The following is a 23,035-nucleotide window of genomic DNA, read 5'->3' as shown; positions in this document are numbered from 1 at the left end:
GATACGCAACAAATACGCAGCAGATTTGATGGTGAAGATTTGATGCTGTGTTCAGTTATTTAGATCTAATCTGCTGCATGTTTGCTGCGTATCGCAGCAGTAAATACGCTGCGTATACGGTGTGTGGGTTTATACCCTAACAGTTTTTTGTGTCCCTCTCCTCCTTCTGTCTCTCTCTGCGGCAGATTCCTTATATTCTGTCTATAGAATTATGTGGGCAGCATGTAACTTATCCCTCAGTGAGCTGATCCGTCTTAAGACATTTTTAGTAGCTCTTCAGAGTGAATGATGAGTAAAGTAGGAGGGGAGAAGGAAAGGATCCTCATAAAAGGTTTAAAATATATATTACAAGGCTTTGTATTCACTTGTATTTGCTTTGTATTTACTTGTATTCACTTATAACCACTCTGTATGCTTAGATTTTACATGGCCTATTGAAAGGATAAATATTTCCTGCTACAAGCATTTTTAGTGGGAGCTATATCCATGTTTGCCTATTGCTTAACACTTTGCTATATATAATGTGTGCGCCCCATTGCTCAACACCGCTTTTGTGTTCTTTTCAGAAGGCACCGAGGAGCACAAGGACCTCTGCCGAGCCCTCAGCCTAATAAAGGACATGGTCACCGCTGTGGATTTAAGAGTCAGCGAGTTTGAGAGAAAACAAAAGCTGGAAGAATTTCTAAATAAGATAGAAAACAAGACGTTCACAAAGATGAAAAACGGCCATGTCTTTACAAAGCAGGATCTAAGGATCAAAGAAAGGGTGCTGCTGCATGATGGTCTCCTCCTATGGAAAACTGCTACTGGGAGATTTAAAGGTATCGATCTACACACATTAGGGGAATAAATGTGTGCGCTAAATCTGTTGTTCATATAAAAAAAAAAATTACGAAAAGTGTGTATGGTTTTATGTATGGATCAAATGCACCAAAATTGGACACACAGCGAAAATGTACCAAAATGTAGGCCAAATCAAGAATTTGGAAACCTTTTTAGAAAAACCATGAAAACGTTAAAGGAGACTTTTATTTGCATCAGCATCACCTTTGACATAGCATGCAGAAATGTAAAAACTTTTGATAGCAGAGATGTGTAGAAAAAAGGGGTTTGATCCTACATAGACGGCGCTGCTCCAAATAGAAATCCACAATGCATTGATTGCAACCTAGTGCTCTTTAATTCTCAAAACGACATTAAAGTTTTAAAGTTAAAATTAAAGCATCTCTGTTCCCCCCCCCCCCCCAAAACGCTTGTACCGTCTGATAGCTGCTTTTAATCCAAGATCTGTCCCGGGGTCCGTTTGGCAGGTGATGTAGTTATTGTCCTAAAAAGATAACTTTTTAAAATTTGCAGCCCTGTGTCAAATTGACGTGGCCTAGAGTGTCTATGCCCTAGGCCTGCACCACCTCTCCGTCCCCCCTCCCAATCATTAGGAATGCCCCTGGCCAGGATTTCTCCTATTCATCATTTGTCTGAACACTGCACATGAGCCTTAATGATCTAACACCTGTGCAGTGTTCAGATGAATGGGGGAAATCCTACCCCAGGGGTATTCCTAATGATGAAGAGGATGGGGAGGAGGGACAGAGAGGTGTTGCAGGCCTAGGGCATAGACACTTTAGGCCACGCCAATTTGCAAGTTTTAAAAGTTGTTTTTTAGGTCAATAACTACATCACCTGCCGAACGGTCCCCAGGACAGAGCAATTGTGAGTACAGAGTTGCTTTAGAATCAAAGTGAAATGCAAATATAATATAGAAAAAAATTATGCTTTAAAAGTTTTGATTGGTTAGGGTCTTGATGGTCAGACCCCCACTGATTACTAGGACAATACAAGAGAAGCACTTGTCTGAGTGATTCTCTACCTGCCAGATTTGGCAGTGCGTTTTCTGCAAACACAGGGAGGGTAATGCTCAGCATATTGTTTTAGCCCTTGGAAAATCTTAAGATTTAAATAAACAACCAAAATGTTTAATAATAAAAATCCATACTGTACTCTTAACTTCTAAATGTACTATGAGTATTATTCTGATGCTCAAATCCTTAAAGGGAACCTGTCACCCCCCCGTGCCGGGGTGACAGGCTCCCGACCCCCCGTTAGAGCCCCCTATACTCACCTAATCCCGCCGGGTCCCGCTTCTGGATCCGGTCGGGTGATGAAGATCTCAGCCGCTGCAGCCCGGCGCTCATAGAGAATGACGGAGCGCTGGACTCTCCTGTCATTCTCTATGAGCGTTGGACTCATCTCTCAGCACGCGCCGGGCTGCAGCGGCTGAGATCTTCATCACCCGACCACCTCCAGAAGCGGGACCCGGCGGGATTAGGTGAATATAGGGGGCTCGGGAGCCTGTCATCCCGGCACGGGGGGTGACAGGTTCCCTTTAAAATGTGAACACTAATTCTGGCCAACCTGGAGTGCATGATGCCAGATACTATTATATTCTGGCTAAGGAGTATATATGTGCAGTTTCCATGTTTATACGCCTTTTGTTGGGTGAATTTCCCACAAGAGCAGAAAACAATGGCCGCTTTTGGTTTGTTTCTATGTTTGTTTCCAAACTCTACAGTGTGTTTTACAATTGTTCCCCTCCTCGCAGATATCCAAGCTCTCCTTCTATCCGACGTCTTACTGTTTCTCCAAGAGAAGGATCAGAAATATATATTTGCTGCTGTGGTGAGTTTGTATCCAATATGTTTTTCATTAATCTGCTGTAATAAAACAAAGCAATGAAGCGATGAGTGGAAAGCGAATGTACTGCCAGCTGGAAATATTGTACCAGGCTTAGACTTATTGAGCCTTGCAGCGTAACAAAAGGATTTTGTCTCCGATGTAATCGGGGTTGCAGTCATTCTTTCTGTTTACAGATCAATAGATTAGATTCCATGATATGTCACCCCACCTGCAAGCAGCATGTATGCCATATACTGGAGGAAGATGGATGGAGGAGCTGAGTGCACATTTTGCTCATATGTATGCATGCTTGTATAACTTCTTTAAAGGATTGTCTAGCTTGGACAGGCTTTTTTTGAGGTTAGAGAGCTTCCCCAAGAAATTAGCCGACAGGATATCCTGCTACTGGGGCCTATTGCGGTCAGCATTGTCTGGCTTATTTGTATAATCCTTCACCAGCTCCTTTTTCTCCTCTTTTAAATGTTTGTAAAGCTACTGGTGTCAAAATGTTATATAGATGTGTAAATTACTTCTATTAAAAAACAAAAAAACTCATGCTTTCCTGTACTTATCTGCTGCTGCTGTATGCCCTGCATGAAGTGGGGTATTTTTTACAGTCTGCCACAGTGCTCTCTGCTGCCATCTTAGTCCATGTTAGGAACTGTCAATGGCAAAAGATGTTTAATAACAATTTTAATTTATATAGCGCCAATGTATTCTGCAGCACTTTTACAATTTTGGGCGTACATACATAGAAAAAATCAGACAATATAGAGATATACAGGCAAAAATATTTTTATGCTATAATATATATAATAGTAAGTAAATTTATTCCATTCACATGGATCTCACACTGCAAGTTTTGCACTGAAATCTGCTGTAAATCTAAATTGCAGAAAGCAAATGTATCATCACATGAGCTGATATAAGATTTTAATACTACTTGGCATTGCCTCGCTGATTTCAGTGGTGCCATCTATTCTGAGATGTCATGCAAAAGAAGAAAGATGATGTAGCGTGATTATTAAAACCTTAATAAAAATTATTAAAATTATTTTTTCTGGTGCGCTGGCCATAATTTGAGTGAAATCTGCTGCAATACAGTGCAGGTTCACACAAGGTATGACAGCAGCTTTTCTTTGACATGGCCGTGTCACATAATGGTCGCTGTCAGTGAAGTTCACCTTGGCTGGTATGGCAGTATCGGCTGGATGAATGTAATTTCTTTTTAATCGGAATGCGGACGGAGCCGCACTTTACATTGTCTGCACTGTCAGTTTTGTGCAGCTGCTATTCAATGAATAGCTGTCGCACAAAACTGACGTCAGTTTTCTGTGTGGCCACATGAAATCCCGGCTGCAGTGTATACAGAGTGTATACACTGTGGCCGGGATTCCATAGTAAGTAAATTGATCGGCCATGGTGATTAAATAACGTCTGTTGCAAACCTGAAACAACGGCCGTTGTGTTATCAAATTATACGCTGTCTGAAAGTGGCCCTAGGGTGGGTTCACACGCACAAGATCTGCAGAAGATTTGATATCAATGTAACTAAACAACTGAACACAGCATCAAATCTGCGCCATCAAATCTGCTGCGGATCCTGTGCTTGTAAACGCACCCTTAAGGGGTTTTCCAGCCATAATAGATTGATAGGCTATCCAAAGGATTGAAACTGATCGGCCACAGATCAACTGTTTGCCACCAGCATTACACAGTAGACGGGCCAAAAGCAGCTTGTCTGTCCACTGTGCAATGGTGGTGACCTGTAAGTGCAGCTCTCCAGCCGTTCACCCTGCTGATCAGTTTGTCTTACCCGCAAACCTCCTTTAAATGTGTCCATAGCGTTTAAGGCCCAAAACAAGCCAATCACAATAAATAATTATATATTTTTTTTCCTCCTAAAGGATCAGAAACCGCCAATTATTTCTCTCCAGAAGTTAATTGTAAGAGAAGTCGCCAATGAGGAACGTGGGATGTTCTTAATAAGTGCCTCATCGGCTGGGCCAGAAATGTATGAAATCCATACCAGCTCTAAAGATGAGCGCAATGCATGGATGAGGCAGATACAGGAAGCTGTACAGAGGTAGCCATTACACTGATGCTTTATGGAACGTGTACACAGTAATACTATGGAAAATATTTTTACACCTTTTATTTTATTACTATTCCTTAGCTGCCCTGAAGAAGAGGAGGGAAAACCCTGTGAATCTGATGAAGATAAACGGGCTGCTGAGGCCCGAGTGGCAAAAGCCAAGGAGTATCAAGGTGGGAAAATAAGATATGTTACAATGTCAGCTCCTGTATGTGGCTGGAGGACCCAGCATGTGCTTCTAGGATCCAAATATATAATCCCACCTATTTTCAATAAAATTCTTAAGCTATGTTTTTGCATGCATAAAGAAAGCCATGACACTCTCCCAGAACTATTAGAAGAGATAAACCACTGCTCACATACACAATGCAAGTCCAGGTGACTGTTTTATTTTCAGGAATGCATGCTATCACAGTCATATCACATGCCATGTTTTGGCCCATATGTGCATGTTTGGGAAAAAAAGGTTCTCATGCAGGCATAATGTATCATGTGATGTGCCTGTCTGAAAATAAAAGATTTACCTAGACTTGCATAGTGTATATGAATCTTTTTATTCAGCTGTATTATGAGTACTGTTGCCCTATACACAAGCATAAATTATTATGCGGAGTGCTGGCTGACATTTAAAAAAAACCTCAGCTGTTTATTTAAAAGCTTAGTACCATGTACCTGTATCTCTGTATTCTTGTGGTACACCAGCAGGTGGCAGTGTCTGACAAGATTTCTATCTGCAGATTATGGTTTTTGCTTGGTGGTGCAACGCTGGGTACTAAAAATATGTTTTCTATTTATCTATTGTAGAAATTCTGGGTTGCCATGACCAGCAGATTTTTAGTTGCTTGGAAGATAAATTGCAGATATTTGCAGAACTTGCAGAAATGTGCGGTGGGAGTGATATGCACCTAGAGCCACATCTCTTAGTTAAGGCAGATACTGGAGAGGTGCCACAGGCTGCATCGTTGCTGGCGGCTGCACTAAAAGAAGGTACCTGTCCTGGAAAATGCTTTTGTCATAATCTTAGAATAAAATACAGGTTTGTGCATTAGTTTACTGATTGCATTTTTCTTGCTATATAAAGCTGAAAGCCTCTACACTACACTAACAACAGAAATGGAACAGTCAGCAGAAGATGGTGACGCATCAGGCAGGCACATGGGCTGGTCCGGCGCTGAGCCATTAGAGGAAGGTCATGAGTTTTATTATCCCTGTAAGTATATAAGATCAAAAAATCTGTAACGTACAAAACATTAAAAAAACTATTCCTTATGTCTGAGTGGTCAGGGAGGTTCAAGAAAATAAACTAAAATCCAAATCTAGTGACTGAGTTAGTGCCATATATACTGATTTAACAGTACTCCAAGTGTGTGCATTGTTGCATGTCAGCAGCGGGGTCATAGTTTAGAGAGGAGACCAGGAAGTGATTAGCTTTGTGGGAGAGAAAAACAATACAGGGATGTAAGTGATGTACTTTATGTAAAGGAGAACAAATGTGGTGTTTTTAATACACTTTTGCTCAAATGTTTAAATACCCTGGCAAAATTTTTGCTTATTGTCCTTTTTTCTGAGAATATGAATGGTAACACAAAAAAAACTTTTTCTCTTTTTAAATCATATTGACAACCAAAAACATCCAAATGACCCTAATTAAAAGTTTACATACTCCAGTTCTTAATGCAGTATATTGTCTCCTCTAACATCAATGACAGGTTGAAGTATTTTGTGGTAGTTGTGGATGAGGCTCTTTATTTTCTTAGATGGTAAAGCTGCCCATTCTTCTTGGGCTGTCTTGCATGAAATACATGTTTTTAGATCTCCCGAGACTGAGGTCAGGAGACCTCAGATTTCCACTCCAGAACCTTCACTTTGTTCTGATATCCAAGGAATTGAAAATGCCAGTCAGCAGTGTTCAAACTGTGAATAACAAATTGCTCTGTAAAAAACTCAAACCAAGGTGAGGTAGACCAACAAAAATTGTGGCCACAACTGGCAGGAAAAATTTTTAGGATGCAAAGAAAACCCACAAATGTCAGCTTGAAGTGTCACTGTCGTCTTGTGCTGATTGAAAAAAAAAAGGGACTAAACACGGAAATTCTGGCCAGTACGGAGTGTCACGGACACAGGAATTGCTGTGTTTTACATGATAACTAAATAAAAATAATAAATGTAAAATAAAGCAAGTTTGCAATTTACATCAACTGATTTAGATTTTGAAATTTTATAACAATGGTGACACTTTAATTACAGAACTCTTTGAAAACTAGTAGTGTGGTTGTTTCAAGATGCACAATAAGAGTTGCATGGTAGAGTCGCCAGAAGAAAGCCATTACTGCGCAAATGCCACAAAGTATCTCATCTACAATACACCAAACAGCACAGAGACAAGCCTCAAAACTTCTGGAACAAGTTAATTTGGAGTGATGAGACCAAAATTAAATTTTTTTGCCACAACCATAAATGTAAAATTTGGAGAGGAGTCATCAAGGCCTATGATGAAAGGTTCACCATTCCTACTGTAAAGCACAGAGGTGGATTGCTGATGTTTTTGGGATATGTGAGCTACAAAGGCACAGGAAACTTGGTCAAAGTTGAAGAAAAGATGAATGCAGCACATAATCAGCAAATACTGGAGGCAAATTGGCACTTATCAGCCAGGAAGCTGCGCATGGGACGTACTTGGACGTTCCAACATGACAGTGTTCCAAAACACTAGGCCAGGTTGACCGGTCATTGGCTACAGCAGAACAAAACGAAGGTTCAGGAGTGGCCATCTCAGTCTCCAGACATCAATCGCATTGAGCCACTCTGGGGACATCTCAAGCTCCCAGTTTATGCAAGACAGCCCATGAATTTACAGGAACTGGAGGCTTTTTGCCAAGGGTATGCACACTTTTGAGCACAACTGTATATGTATGTGGTACACATGTGATTTTACCAACTTCTCAATGTCGCAACCCTTTTAATTGTAATACCAAGTCTTAGGCAGCTGCTGCCAATATAAATGAGGTGCATCAAAAGACACATAGATGTATAAAGATGCATGCTAAGACACTGCAGATTTCAGCTGAATCCAAGACTGGCAACCAAAGTCATTTATTTAATAAAATCTATGCCTTCCTTGAATCTTCGACCATTTTTACCATTTTCCCCCTCAGCCCTACCTACCGATATGAAAGAGGAGCATACATTTGATACAGAGCTCAGTTCTGCTCAAGTGATGGGTGATATGGACATGGCTTTCAATGAGGAGAGGGTAATTAGATTATTTTTTTTTATTATCTAAAATGTATAATTGCAAAGGTTTTTTCTTTATCTGCAGTTATTAAAAAACTCAAAATTTACAAAAAAAATCTACATTTTATTAACGACTTAATGTGTTCCTCTCATTTGAAAAACAAAAACAAAACTTTTGACGTGTCAGATACATGCTAGAAGTCTTGATTAGTCAGGGTCTGATGCCGAAGGAGTAGCTGAGCATTTCTCTTCCCATCTCTTTCTTCTGATGCAGGAGACTAGTTTCATAAACTTACTAAACACCCCGATCCTGACCAATCAAAACTTTTGACAGGTGAACAAATGCTTTATAAAATGACAGGGACACTTTAATTGCTGCTACACTAAGTGTATCCACCCGGTCTAGCCCCTATTGTTGGGGATGTCTAATGTCACTAATCCTGTGTATATATAGCTATTTATCAGGTGTATATTCCTGAATTTAGTATAACTTTCTTTGGATTATTTGTAGTGCATACAGTGTGGTCTAATACCTGCTAGCTCTTTCTATGCAGCATGTTGGAATACGTTTTATACCCTATTAATATTTATATGATTTGCTGTTTCAGGTTGAATTAGACAATTCATTGGGATACAGGCAGGCAGAGGTAATAGATTCACTGCATGTTTATATCATGGTATATCATATCAGATAGTACTATGTCTGTTGTATTCTGTAGAAGTCCTCATCTGCTGCATATTATTCCCAGTCCTGAAGAGGTTGTGCAGGATGAGAAAACATGGCTGCTTTAATCCACAAGCTATGCCTTACTTGCCTGAGGATTTTATGTAGACAATGTCTAAGGCTATATGGATTCCCCATTTTGGTTTCTAAAAGCTAACCTAGCCCAGATTGTGTGTGTGTGTGTGTGTGTGTGTGTGTGTGTGTGGGGCGATTTTCTTTAGTCTGACTGCATAAATGCAGAAAGCTATCAGGCAATGACCTTTACAAATTTTCAGTCGTGTGAGTATGGTCTTAGAAACACAGGGGGAAACAATCTTGCAGTACAATACAGACACTGCACAGCTGCATGGCATATCGTAGCCACCTCTAGGCGGCAGTACAGAGACAGTTCTGTTCCTTCTGCAGCATTCTGTTCTCCAGGTGGAAGAAAGCCTACTCTGATGCTGCCTTGATCAGTGTCTAATGTTTGACAGAGCTTCTTTGGTGGTAGTTTATTTTGCATGTATTTCTGTGTTTTAAGCCATCTGGAAATAACTTTCATCTCTTTCCTTAGGTTTTGCAGGCAGTTCAGAACCTCACCCGTCTCTTGTACAGTATACAGGTGTGTACTATAATATATAGTAAATATGTAATATATACTAAGTGAATTATGTTAAGAAGAAGCATTTAGAAATGGTACAATGTTAGGATTAAACATGTTGCATCTTCTTTGTCAGGCTGTAGTAACACTGCAGGATACCCAGATAGAACTCAATAAAGCACTACTCCAGGATCACGAGCCAGGCGGCAAGGGTGTACCAATCCGTGGGGTTTTCGTGCAGGAAAACAGACACCCAGAGACACCCCACTGTGGCGAGCAGGCCAGTTTAGACAAACTTCAGCACCAGCTTCAGCAAGAAAAGCAACGCTGGGAGCGCGAGTGCAGCCAGAAGGAACGGGAGTATGCGGACAAGGAGAACGTGCTGCGGGAGAGGCACAGAGAGTGCCAGAACCAGGAGCATCTACTGGAGGAGAAAAGGGAGGAGCTCAGCCAAAAGCTGCAGGAATACCAGCAGAATGTGGAGCGGCTGAGCGAAGGCCAGAGACTTGTGGAGAAGAAGAGGCAGCAGCTGTGTCTGAAGAACAAACTCCTCAGTCACACACGACAGAACAGCATGCCAGTGCTCATTCCACGACCTAAAACAGAGGTATTCTCATAGTAAGGTTACACACACCCATATGTATATTCTATAGGGACATTTATCTTTATCTACGTTTGTACTTGGATTTCAGTCCAGGAATCAGATGATATTGCCTACTATTCGTCAGCTGTGGCAGCCTGGCACATCTGCTGGATCGTTAAGACACCTGTGCAAATGTTCAGCGTGGTGAAAATGCTCCAGTGGCATTCGTAATGATGAAGAGGGTGGGGAGGAGGGGCGGAGGGGTGGTGCAAAGTTAGGGCACTGATACTCCTGTAGGGCACGGGGTTGTAAGTTTAAAAGTTGTTTTGTGGACAATAACTGCGTCACCTGCCGAACGGACCCCAGGACAGATCTTGGATTAAAAGCAGCTATCTTAAGGTACAAGCGGTTTGGGGGGGCAGATTGTGGGTACAGAGTCGCTTTAAGTGCCGCAGAATATTGTCATGGGATGATAGAAATGTAGTTAAAAATAACAGACTAGAGTTCCTCCTAGGGCCTCATGCACACGTTCCATGCACGGGCTGTATATACGGACTGTGTGCAACACAATGGATTATCCGAACTCCTGGCATCATGTATTATGATGATGTTGGGAGCTCAGAAACTGTTTAAATCTTTGCAGTACTGTACTGACACTGCCCAACGGCTGTATCAGTACAGTATCATGAAGATTTAACCTATTTTTGAGCTCTTGGTGTCACATAGATACATAATGCCGGGAGGACTCTTAAACCGGCCCATAGCACATGTTCCGTGCGTAGACCTCATTCATGTAACGTAGGAATAAGCAATGAGAAATTTACCATTACCAGTGATTTAGGGCCTTAGAACATGGGGCTATTATCGGCCGAGCAAGCCAATTTTACCCTATGAAATAGACCAAATGGTCAGGTGATGAACCAGATCGTTTATCAGTTGATTGTATGGCTTTGACAAAACCTTTATTGATTGCACCTTTCCTTGTGTAATAGGGCATGTGTGACTGATGAATGATAGAAGTAAAGGGCCATAAAAACAATTCAGTGATTGACTATGTGACCCTGCCTGCACAATAACAGAGCCATGTTGCAGTCTCATCAAACCCGTGCTGATCTGACTGGTACTTACGTCAGGCAGCAGTCTGCCCATCTAAGACCAATCCAACTTCCTTTTTTTTTTTTTTTTGATTATTGTATGACAAATTGGAAAAATTTTGCAGTCCTCGTTCTGTTGCTGTAACGACTCTATTCAGAGCTCTGCTTTTGACAGATATGCCTAGAGATGCTCCCAATGTACACCACATGTGGGTCCCTGATGTGGACAACATCGTCATGCAGCTACATATGTCACCCATTGTAAACTGTATATGATGCAGTGTAGGGTGTTTTGTAGGATATCCTTGTTAAAAGCATTGTAGGTTACTCTTTTCAATATGGTATCGACACATACCAGTTGGACCCTCTCAGCATATGTTGGGTGCATTGTATGACTTGCAGGATACATCAGGAGGATATCTGGAAAACATATCCCTCAAACATGGCATGGGGCTGGGTACTTGTCTTGTTACCATTGTACAGCTGGACACCCCAGGTGTTATATATGTGTAATGAATGGAACAGTTTCTGTTCTTTGTTATAAAAAAAAAAAAAAAAAAATCTCATCTCCACATTTGTTCTAAGGTGTCTTGTGAGTTTTCTGACAATAGAAATACCCGTGGACTTCAAAAGGGCGCTGTGGTTATGTGACATGATTTAATTTTATGTGGGGTTGTTAAGCTCAGAGAGCGGGCATAGTAAAGGGAGTGTGAAGCATTTCCCTGAACTAAATCAAAAGCCCTTTCTTTACATTAACACGTCCCCGGCGAAACCAAAATTACAAGTTTAATAAAGTAAGGACAGAGGTTATAAGAAAACGTGTTGGGTAAAATGAATGGACGCGCTAAGTCTTCTCTGGTTCCTGTAAACAACACGGCTGAACTCACTCTCGTATTTTCCTTCATATAACAGGGTGTAAGAAACTCCCAGCATGACAGTTTACAAAATGAAGACAACTATATTAACAACACGCTGGCTCAGATGTCGCTCAGCAGCATAGCCACACTCCCCGGCTCCCATCCACATGTGGATAATACCTTGGACTTAGCAGAGACTTCAGGGAGCAGCCCTGTGGACATCTCTAGTGAACCTTGGAGCTCCTTAATTTCCCGGCAACACAGGCTTGAGAATTCCTCCCGGCACAGCAATAAAGATGCCTGTAACAATGGTAAAGGAGAACATTATAGAACTCAGTATTGCAGTATCTCTGTGTTGTTCAGTACTTAGATTGTTTAGTGTTCTTTGTTTCTTCATATAATATCTACAAAAGTGTTTAGTGCACAATGGGTGCTGCATTCTTTTTTAAGAGAACCTGATGTAGTTTCAACTGGCCCCTGTTTTTTTATAGCTGCCAGGCACAGCTTTCCGGCGCTGAGCCCAGCAGAATCCGGCAGGGCAACAATTTTTTAAAAAATCTATTCGGTTTTGACTCCTGATATATCTAGTCATGGGGGCGGAGCTGCAATGGCATGTAGTCACACTGCCTCTGCAATCTTCCCAGCCACTCAAAATTAATTGGCAGCTTGAGAAGCTGGCCTTTGCATTAAGTTTCTAGCGCTCAGGCTGCCAGTTAAGCAAAAGCGACGTTAAGACGAGGGCGGAAGGGGCATGACTACATGCTCCTGCGCCTTATGAAAAGCTTTAAAGGGGTTGGCCACTTTAGTTTAAAGTCAGTAATATTTCTTTAATAGGAAAGGTATGATACTTTATAGTCCTTTGCTTCTGCTGTGCCCCATCATACATATATGAGAAGCTTCCCTCCTTGCTATTCATCATTTTTAGAGCTATGAATGACAATCCAGTCTATTAGATAGCCAAGAAAGGAGGAGCGAGTGCCCATTCTCCATCCTACATGTTCTCCAAATTTCTGGATAACCCTCCCTCCCATTAGTCCAATCTGTAAGAGCACAAAAATGAAACAGAGCCTGGACACTAGTGGTGGCAGATGGACTATTTATTAACATAGTGGGCTCTGTTCACCTCTGTTTTTCCAAGAATAGCCCAGAATGAAATTAATCAAAACAGAGTGCCCAATGCATATGTGAGCAGAGCCTAGTATAGGTAATACTTCACAAATAGCCCCTGTCAGCCACATATACTAGAAGACCAGAGAGGTGGCAGCATATATTTGTGTTTTTTATTGAGATGTATGGGCTTTGGGCAAACAGCCAAGTGCAGAATTGTGCATTACCAGTGAATCTTCTTCTAGGCACTGGGTGGGGATGTTATTCTTTCTCTTCCAGCTGCTGCTGTTGTAATTTGTGCACAGAAACATCTTGCCTGGATCCACAGTAGAGGACTGTGCGCCTGGATCATTCACAGGAGAGCCACGTTCTCTCAGCTTATTAGGTCTCTAGTGTCTTCTCTCCCCAGATTTGTCACTCATATGGAACATTTCATCTCTAGGTTGTGTTTTCATTTCCTATCTAAGTACCCACTAGCTGCATGTGGTCAATAGTAAGACGAGTGAAATTCTGCTGTTGAATAGTAAGAATATGTGCTCGCTGCGTATCCTTACCCTTTTACATTTGTACATGATGATTCGTAAACCTGAAAGTTCATCATTTAAAGTCTTGTTTTAAACAAGAAAACGACCAATATAAGGTGTGAACATTGTCCACAATCCCAGGTTTGTCAGTAGTGGGCTATTTACATGGGCTGATTATGGGCTAAATGAATGTTCATTCCAGATATTTGACCTATGTAAGAGGGCCAGTGATCAGCCAGTGATTGATACGACAGCTGATTGCTCTGTATAAATGGGGGATGTGCAGCAAACTATTATGAAAGTAAAGGGTCAAAAAAATGATCCAGTGATTGTGTTACTCTGAATGCACTGTAATTAGGCCATGAGCTTCTTAAAGAAAAACCTTTAATCCATACCTTCCTTTTAGTTGTTTGGGGCTGTAATCACCTAAAAAAAAAGTTTTTTTTTTCTTGCAGCCCAGAAGTGTCATAGAGGCATGGCCAGTGCTCTTTAGTCCCCTGACCATGCCTCTGACACTTCAGAGCAGTAATAAAAATTAATAGTTTAGATGACAGCAGCCTCAGATAACTACAATAAAGATATGGATAGTCTCACTGCATACATAGCTTTGTAGCCATGTAAGCAGTTTTGGCCGTCTTTTAGCTGACAGGTTCCCTTTAAACGAGTACTAATCTACTAGATTCGTGCTTATTTAGTGCATGTTGTCTAAATGTTATGTAGAACACAGAAAATGCAGAGACATGCTTTTATTTTTGCAGCAGAAATTTCTTAAGGTGTGATAACCCTTGGCTCTGTGAAGACAAACGATTGGGCAGTGTTCACACTAAAGGCCCTATTTGGTCCTGCAGCTCCCCGTGGCAGTTCGCACCCACGGGGTAAATGTTCAATGTCGGTGTAAATTGTGAACTAGAGTCCAAGTTATCGCCATATAAGATGTCTTTTTGCAGCCATTATGTTAGTTTCTTAACCTTCCAGGCAGTAAGATACATCCAGAATAAAGTGTTACATATACAGCTTGTATGTGCACATGTTGCACCAGTGTAGAGATGATGGAAAATCTTTACAAATCAATGAGACTCTCAATGTATTTTTTCGAGGAAAGAAACTGGTGGGCACTTAGCTGTTCCTTCCCACATTGTCCGGCCAGATGATGTGTATTTCTGAATATAGCTACAGCCTAATTGAGAACAAAAGTAAGAGAAATGGATTTCTTCCTCATTAAAATGTTTTGCAGAAACTTCTCATCGCCACATTTGGTTCATATTTTCCAGTAAGGAATAAGTTGGAACACATCGACTAATTTGCTCTGTATACCCAAAGTTTAAGCTGTGCTTTAGCCAAAATGTAATGGAGAAGGCTCATTAGATCATGCGTACTGTATGGGATTACGGCATTAGAACTTGTAAAATAATAGGTTACTTTATTACGGTCTACGCAATATGGACTGACCAGGCTTACATGAGTGTTCTGTATTTAGGTTGTTTCTCGTGTTGCAGCTCATCCTCATTCATATGGGCAAGGCTAAGCTGTAATACCAGATACAACCCATGGACATTAGGGGCGCTATTTCTAGAGCTATGTTTTTCAAGATCATGCCTTCAATTTATATTTATTCTATTATAATACATGGCATAAAATCCTCTAGTCAATATCCTAATAATGTTTCCTTATGTTTCAGATATCAACGCGGCTCATGTAATATTCTGCGGAACACTACTTTCATCATCAGGTCATAACGTGGGCAACCATCAGGCGCCTCAAACCTCAGAAACCGTGCAAACACTCCATGCTGACCCCCCACCATGTGTAGAAAATGGACTGGTGGAAGAGACTATAGTTTACCTCTGACTGTGGAGCAGGCCAGAATCCCATTTGCTGGTAGAACCAGCAAACCTTTGTCTCTAAAATGAGATAGTAAATGTAAATCCCTTTAAGTCTAACATTTGCCATTGATTGGCAATAGCGTAGAGCATTGCACACGGATGCAAATATCCATTTTTGTGATATCTGCTTGTCAGTATGGTCGATCAGGGACTGAAATAATCTCAGCGCAACAAGCTCTGTGGTCTACTACTACTGTCTGAATGACTCATTGCTTTTTCCATTGCTGCGAGCAGACCTTTAGATACATGAGAGATACCTTCTTTTTCACGGGTCCACATGATGCTAGAGTATATCCAGAATATAGTATTTCTAGAAGAATTATTCATTGGATTCACAATCAAATGGCCTTGGAGTACCTATCATGTACAATGGATACAGCTTCTAACACTGCAGAACCCATTTGGAAGTACCCTTCAGGTGTTAGGTCTCATTCACATGTCTGCAGTTCTGTCCGCAATTGCAGACAGAACATAGCACCAATGTGTTTCAGTGGCCCTATTCACACATCCACGTGGACCGGTCCTAGTGCAGAACCAAATTTGCAGATCACTATCTTCTATGTAGTTCTCCGTAAAATGCGGACTACTACTCATGCACAGTCATGACAGATATGTCAATGAGGCCTTAAGGGGTGAGCTTGTGTTTTGTTTTTGTTTTTTTTTGTTTTGTTTTTTTTCTTGTGGAAAACTGCTAAGTTATTGTATTGTATTTTTTTATTGTGTATGTAGAATATGACTTGATGGCACCTTTCCAAATGTTGCACCACACAATATATACAGAGATGCCAGATATGCATAGTGTCAATGAATTCAACATTCTGATTTAGCTGTATACAAGTATGGCTCTGTTCACACCACACTTGTCAACTATGTTTTATAAATTGGGAAAGCTCCCATTGCCTACAGTGAACCCTTTTGGCATATGTTGAGCAGTATGGATAATATACCTTGAGTTTTTTTTGCTGCATAGAATACTATTGTAAAATATCTTTATGCAGAGGGACATAGTAAAGAAATATACTGCATGGTATACATTTTTCTTTAAAATTGGGGCCTAGTGGTGGTCAGTTTAGAGTGTAATAATTTGATAGCCTTTCATCCAAGGTACACATCTAGAAGTCGTCTCAGTGTATACCTCACGTGGAAGGCTCAAGTGCAATAGGATCAGAGCCTAATCAAATGAACAGGAGAGATTAACGCAACTCGAGAATGCTCCGAGTGCGATCATTGGGCATTTGAATACTTTGGCTGAAGAAGTTGGATATAGTCCAAGGGAATCCAAGAAAACATGGATACAGCCATAGATCGATCGGGCCACTTTCTCTTGCTGAAAAATCATTGTCCATCAGCTGCACATCTCGCTGTAAAACAGCTGCAGCTTACAGCTGGAAAAGGCTGAAAGAAGGATCGAACCTAATGGAGGCTTTGTAAACAAGTGCTGATCATCGAGATCAATGCTCATTTTACAGATGGGCTCAGGCTGTGTGATACATCCCTCATACGTGCCAGTGTCTCCATAAGTGTTTATAGGGTTGTGCAGAAAACATGGAGGCTTTGCTCCGAAAAAAACACCACCCCTGTCCAAAGGTTGTTAGTGGTGTTGCTGCTCAGCCCCAGTTGTTTCAACTGAGTTGAGCTGAAACACGCCATATAACATTTGGACAGATGGGGTGTTGTTTTAGGAAAGATAAACAGCCATGTTTTTTTCTATTTCAGTATAACCCTTTAAAATAATGTAGTTTTAGGTCGTTCTGATTCACCTTTCCAGAACTAATTGACTAATTTTGTCTACTGTAAAAGTGCTGAGGGGGTTTTCAAAATGATTTGTAATGGCCTAGATAGCAGATATAATAAATAGACTTCTGTGCACTTTTCTTGCAGATTATTACGTGTCCCAGCGTTACTGGTCTCTTCAGTCCCCTACCACTCCTCATCTATAACAATAGCCGACCTGAGCTCTGTCACGTGGAATGTCATCTAGTGACATTGTCAAAAAGTGGGGAGCATCAGAGAACTGAGGGGACTAGCAGCCTGGCAATAAATTGGTAAGATGAGTATATTGCAGATCTTATTTATTTATTTATTTATTTTTTTTTGCGCTTTAAGCCCATTATCAAATACTTATTGAAATCGGCCTGTAAGGACAGATCAGTGCTTTCTGTGAATACATGAGTAATGTAAAGATGGAAGGCGCACATCTGTTCTTTTTCACAATGAAGATTAGATTTCAGTGAACACCTGGCTCTAAAACCGATTCACTCAAGTTTTTCTGCATTTTAAAAGGTTTGGCTAACACTGTCCAGTGATCACTTGTCAGCTCTTAATACAGGAGTCTTTTCTACAAAATGCACACATCCCATGAAAAATGTGAGAGAAGCTAGGGAGGAAAGTCTTCTTTTTTTTTTTTTCCTGTCTGGAACAACACACAAGCCATTTATTATCAGGCAAACTGCTGAGTGTACAATAGGCTGATATCACACATAAGGTGAACCACATACAGTGCAGTAATAACACTAAAGAATACAACTGCATGTATGGATAAGGGTCCCTTTTTAGTCCCTCTAAATATTGAAGCCATTATTACCTTTTGCATGGTTTGAGAAGTGTAACTATGTTTATGGTTGCTGTATAGTCTCGGCTTACAGGTCAGGTTATGTTTATTACTTGTTTATACATCTTGCAACATAGACTTGTGGTAGAGCATAAGCCAGTTATCCAAATACGATAAAGAAAAACAGAAACTGTATTTACAGTTACAGCCATATTCCACTGCAAAAGTTCTATATGAAAATGCATTAAAGGGTGTACTTTAGGCAAAGGTAAAAAAAAAAAAAAAAAAAGGCAGGGGGTGGTGGGAACATAATAAAGACGTGATGCTCACGTTCAGTCACCCACTGGTTTTCTGAAGCTCCTGATCCTGTGACGTCACAGCCCTGTTTATAAATGCTGGCTCAGCTAGTCAGTGATTAAGATGGAAGACTTCTGCAGTCAATGATTGGCTGAGCGGGTAGTTCCTGTGGTGTTGTGATGATACAGAAACCCAGGAAATTCAGGAGACTGGAGGCTGTCAATGACTGGTGGCGCTGCAGGGACACTGGGATGGGTAAGTATCACTACTTATTTTCCCACCATACCCTGCCCTCCAATCTTTTTTTTTTTTTTTTTCCAGAGTACCTCTTTAATACAATTTTATTCCAGTTCTTCTGAAATTAAAGAAAATATACTGTTTGAATAGTCTTCTACAGTATGTATAGCATCTTTTGTCTCCATGGTAACAGACTACAAACAAACAAAGACTATTCTGTCTGAGGCAATGAACATTCTCTTATTGTTTGTCCCTTATGTATTTCCTACATTTACTTAGTATAGAATGCAGAATCAAGATGGAAACAGTGATTTGTAGTCTTTTACCATGAAAAGACAGGTTTGCAAAGGAGCCGAGATTTTTTAAAATTACGAACATAAGAAAGGTTGCCATGTCTCTCATTTTGCATGTTGAAGTAATAATAACATAACAGTTGTAAAGATGAATCTGCTCTTTTATAAAGTGATTTGTGTCCTGCACACAGAGAGCAATCATTTTATACCATTATATAGTCCAAATTGACATATTGCGTTACTACCCCCTATTACTGGGCCAAAGTAGTTGATGACAGATCCCTCACCAGGCCAGATGGTTATGTTAATACCTAAGAAAAGTATTTAATCTGTAAAAGCGTATAGATTTATAAAAACTTGTAATGCTTTACTTGCAGAGTTCTTTTAGAAGCACGTAGTTGCTACACGACATGGGTAATGCAAAGTTTCTATTCCAACGCATATCAAATACAGATTATCTTAATCATGGCATGCTTAGAACAATATAAAACCAGTATGACCAATAAACACATTTTGTTTATCTGATTTTTAATTATATGTTGTACCAAACATCATTTTATAGCACAGGATTGAGATTGCCTATGATTGAAACACATCTGTGTAAAATCGTTCCTGTCCCCATGGTATGTAACAGTAAGGTGCTTCTAAAAGGTTTGGGGGGAAGCATTGCGAGTTTTTATGGATCTAGTGCTAAATAAAACACTTTTGGATGCATTTCATACCATATTTACATGGTATGAAAAATATTATAAAGCAGGCAGACGATCATATAACACTATTACTGGTGTGCCGTCACCATGGTGAAATTGAGCTAATAAAGGTCAAATCATAATTTATACTTTGTTCACTGTGGAAACCAGTATAAATAAAAAAAAAATTTCATTGTTAGAACTTCAACATTATTGATCCACTGGCTGTGCAAACCCAAGAAAAGAGGACATAGATGATTCTAAGCATTAAAAAGGTGGCTCCTCTTTCATAATCTGTACTTTTTACCAACTTGTATGAGTCATTTTGGATGCCATGTATTTCCTTTAAGTGAAACTGTAATACCATGCTCAACCTCTAGGCCTGAAATGGGATGGTTTCAAGAAGAAAGCGGGTGGGTTATTCAAAGCCTTAACCATGAGTCATTGTAACGGTCCCCAGCAGCCTCATTCTGCCCCACAAACCCAGACTGTCTAGGTATAGGGATAGTTCTATCTATCAAGGCTGGTAGGGCAGACAGATACAACTGGGCACTGCCCCGATGACTAATGGTTTAGGCAGCAAAAAAGTGATAACATGTTCCTTTTAAATTCTAATTAATATTTTCTTGTGGGTTTTCGCAAGATTTTCACCATGGGAGTCATGTATAGAAGTTCTGGTTCTATGAAATTACTTTCCTGACCCGTTGCCAGTTATTGTGAAAAGAAGATATTGCACCACCGATTCACCCAGTTTTTTGTTGACGTTCGAATAAATACAGAGAAATCTGTATGTGAAATAAGCTGATATCCACTACAATATACTAATGTAATGTTTGAGATTATTAAGAAAGAATTGCACTACACCCCAGTGTCATCCTCTGATTTCCTAACCTCTGTATAGTATAAATATGTGCCGAATATCTGTTCCTTGTAGTGTTTTGGTAAATGTACAATTATATTTATATCAAAATGGTCTCCGTGTTGTGTTTGTGTTATCAGTAAGGGTTGTCCTATGTCTTAACCGTAAAGCATACCAATAGTGAACACATAATGTGCATTGTCTCAACAAGCTAGCACACAAACCACATTGCGCTCCTCCTCTATTTCTCTCTCAAAGAAAGACCTAATATAATCACCTCGTGATTTATATATATAGAAGTTAAATTAGAATGATTATTGAGGCAAGTTAGCTTCTATAAAGGGCATTAAAATGTGTAGTCTTTTGGTCAGGACACACTATTAGCCACAGTAGCGATCCCTCTGGAGTGAAGAGTACATGAATTACACAGATCCCCAACTGTTTTCTCTGAGCAATGCTGTATGCTTTATGTTCATCGACTGATATAATTACAGCCAATCATGGTGTGGCTTGCTGCTACATCTTTATCAACCCTGTGAATGTAACATAGTCCAAGACGCATTCAAGATTCTGAAAGGTTCAGAGCTGAAATGACCCCACTTAAATCTGCTTTTTATCATATTAAAATGGTTATTACAAAATAAAGACAAATGCCAAAATAAAAGTATAAATAACAATATCCAAAGAGAACATACATTTTGTACGCCATCCTTCCTGATTTTATAAATACTCTAGACCACAGGTGTCAAACTGTGGCCCTTTAGTTATTGCAAAACTGCAATTCTCATAATGCCTGGATGCCTAAAAGCTTTGACCATTCAGGCATGTAGTTTTTCAACAGCTGAAGGGCCGTCACATTGATACTCCTGGTCTAAACCATAATTCACCTAAATAACAACTTGGTTAAAGTGACACTGTCACCTCCTTTGTGCATTCTGACATCTCTACACAGGTGTAATGGGTAAATTTAGCGGTTTTCATACCTTATTTTATATCATATGGCATGGTGTTTGTTCAAGTAAAAAGTCATCTGTTATCAAGTGCAGATTGAGTTAAGTGGGTGGGGCCTTGCGGCATTAGCGCTGCTTAGCCCTGCCCACAACACCACAGTTGGCCCCGCCCCCTTGCCGGCCATTGGAACAGGCTGGTTGAAAGGTCTAGACCCCACCCCCTTTACATCGGCCATCCAATGGGCGTCAAGGGGGAGGGACCAACGGTGTAATTGTGGGCGGGGTTAAGTGGCGCTAATGTCGCGACGTCACGCCCACTTAATACAATCTGCAGTTGATAAAAGGTCACTTTTTACTTGAACAAGCACCATGACGTATGATATGAAATAAGGTATGAAAAATGCTAAATTTACCCTTTACACCTGTGTAGAGATGTCAGAATTTACAAAGGGGGTGACAGTGTCACTTTAAGCCCTATTTCACGGGCCGATCAACGCTAACTTGCACCTCGTTCCCCGCTTGCTGCCGGTGCCATTACACGTGCCGACAGCGAGAGAGTAGAAGCATAGCAGCCGCTGGAAGCTGCGGGAGGATCTAAAGATCATCTGGGGAGCCCATGAGACATGTTGCCGCGGCTCCTATTACATGGAGCAAAGGCCAGCAGACCGTCGTTATCGCTGAAAAATCTTTCAACATATTGAAAGACAAGGATCAACCAGCATTGTGCATGTTGGCTGATCATTGCCTTTTAACGCTAACTATTACATCAAGCGATTATCGGACGTAACAGCTGATAATCACTAGCTGTGTAAGGGCATTTAGCACTAGTTTCGGACTTACGGACGTGACCCCTTTAGACCATTTTACATAAGGTAAGGTTTTAGCAAAAGAAGTCCCACAAGGAAGAGAAGTCTTCTGACTAAGTTTATATCTTGCAGAGATGTAAACCTAATACCAGTATATTTCCTAAACCAAAATGAGAGGATTAAAATGGACAAAGTAATCAAATTTATCGCTAATCATCATGACTATCAATCCAATAATCCCTGATGCTTGGACATAGCCACACCATATGGACTGAATTTGCTATGTTCCACTAAACTTTGTACAACCAGAAGAGTGATATCTAATTTTTTTTTTATCTAAAAAAAAAAAGAAATAATTCATTGTGTAACCTGAATATTGACATGAATGGTGTACTCTCGTATGATCAAAGTAATGTGAGGAATGTCTAAAAGGTTGAAAAGCTTTTATCAGAAACTTTCCCAAATCCTGTTCTGTTTCCTTGACTTGATTCGCTATACAGTAGATGAATAAGTTTATATAAATAACATACATGCATACTTCTCTTTTGCAAAGTATTGAATTTCAAAAGTTAAAAAAAAAACTTTTGAGCTACCTATTGGGTAGAGAAAAGGCAAAAAATCAGATAAAGAAAATTAGATAAAAATGTTCTCGAAAGATCTCGGCGACTCCCTGTAAAGTAATTTGAGAAACACCCACCCGACCCTTTCATCAGATGGAAGTTATTACACAATGGAGAGGCGCCTGTGAAGTGGTGAAAACAATTAGTTTCACTTTCTACCATTATTAAGATAAAAGATAAGAAGGTTGATATAATCTGTTTCTCAAATGTTACATGCATTGTTAACAATAGCTGTTCTGTAGGAGGCATTTAAGGCCCTATTACACTAAACGATTATCGGCCAATAATCATCTGGTGTAATAAAGACAACGATCAGCCGACATGAACAATGCCGGCTGATCATGCTGTTGTTTGTCTTTCAACATGTTGAAAGACAAAC

General features: G+C 40.3%; 1 protein-coding gene across 3 annotated transcripts in view; it reads left to right on the top strand.

The window, feature by feature from the left end:
* The window catches only part of ARHGEF28 (Rho guanine nucleotide exchange factor 28), a 159,870-nt gene extending 139,476 nt beyond the window's left edge, over positions 1-20,394 (top strand). For all 3 annotated transcript variants that reach the window (XM_069962804.1, XM_069962803.1, XM_069962806.1), the window contains 12 exons: positions 567-821; positions 2,600-2,676; positions 4,581-4,759; positions 4,850-4,941; positions 5,573-5,755; positions 5,850-5,978; positions 7,924-8,021; positions 8,611-8,649; positions 9,280-9,327; positions 9,443-9,913; positions 11,896-12,151; positions 15,150-20,394. In XM_069962804.1, coding sequence (XP_069818905.1) covers positions 567-821; positions 2,600-2,676; positions 4,581-4,759; positions 4,850-4,941; positions 5,573-5,755; positions 5,850-5,978; positions 7,924-8,021; positions 8,611-8,649; positions 9,280-9,327; positions 9,443-9,913; positions 11,896-12,151; positions 15,150-15,319 — 1,997 coding nt within the window. In that variant the 3' untranslated portion in view covers positions 15,320-20,394. The remainder of the gene's footprint in view (positions 1-566; positions 822-2,599; positions 2,677-4,580; positions 4,760-4,849; positions 4,942-5,572; positions 5,756-5,849; positions 5,979-7,923; positions 8,022-8,610; positions 8,650-9,279; positions 9,328-9,442; positions 9,914-11,895; positions 12,152-15,149) is intronic.
* Positions 20,395-23,035: the final 2,641 nt, after the last annotated feature.

Source organism: Dendropsophus ebraccatus, chromosome 3 (genome assembly GCF_027789765.1).
Source record: "Dendropsophus ebraccatus isolate aDenEbr1 chromosome 3, aDenEbr1.pat, whole genome shotgun sequence".
NCBI lineage: Eukaryota > Metazoa > Chordata > Amphibia > Anura > Hylidae > Dendropsophus > Dendropsophus ebraccatus.
This window is presented reverse-complemented; position numbering and strand designations above follow the sequence as displayed.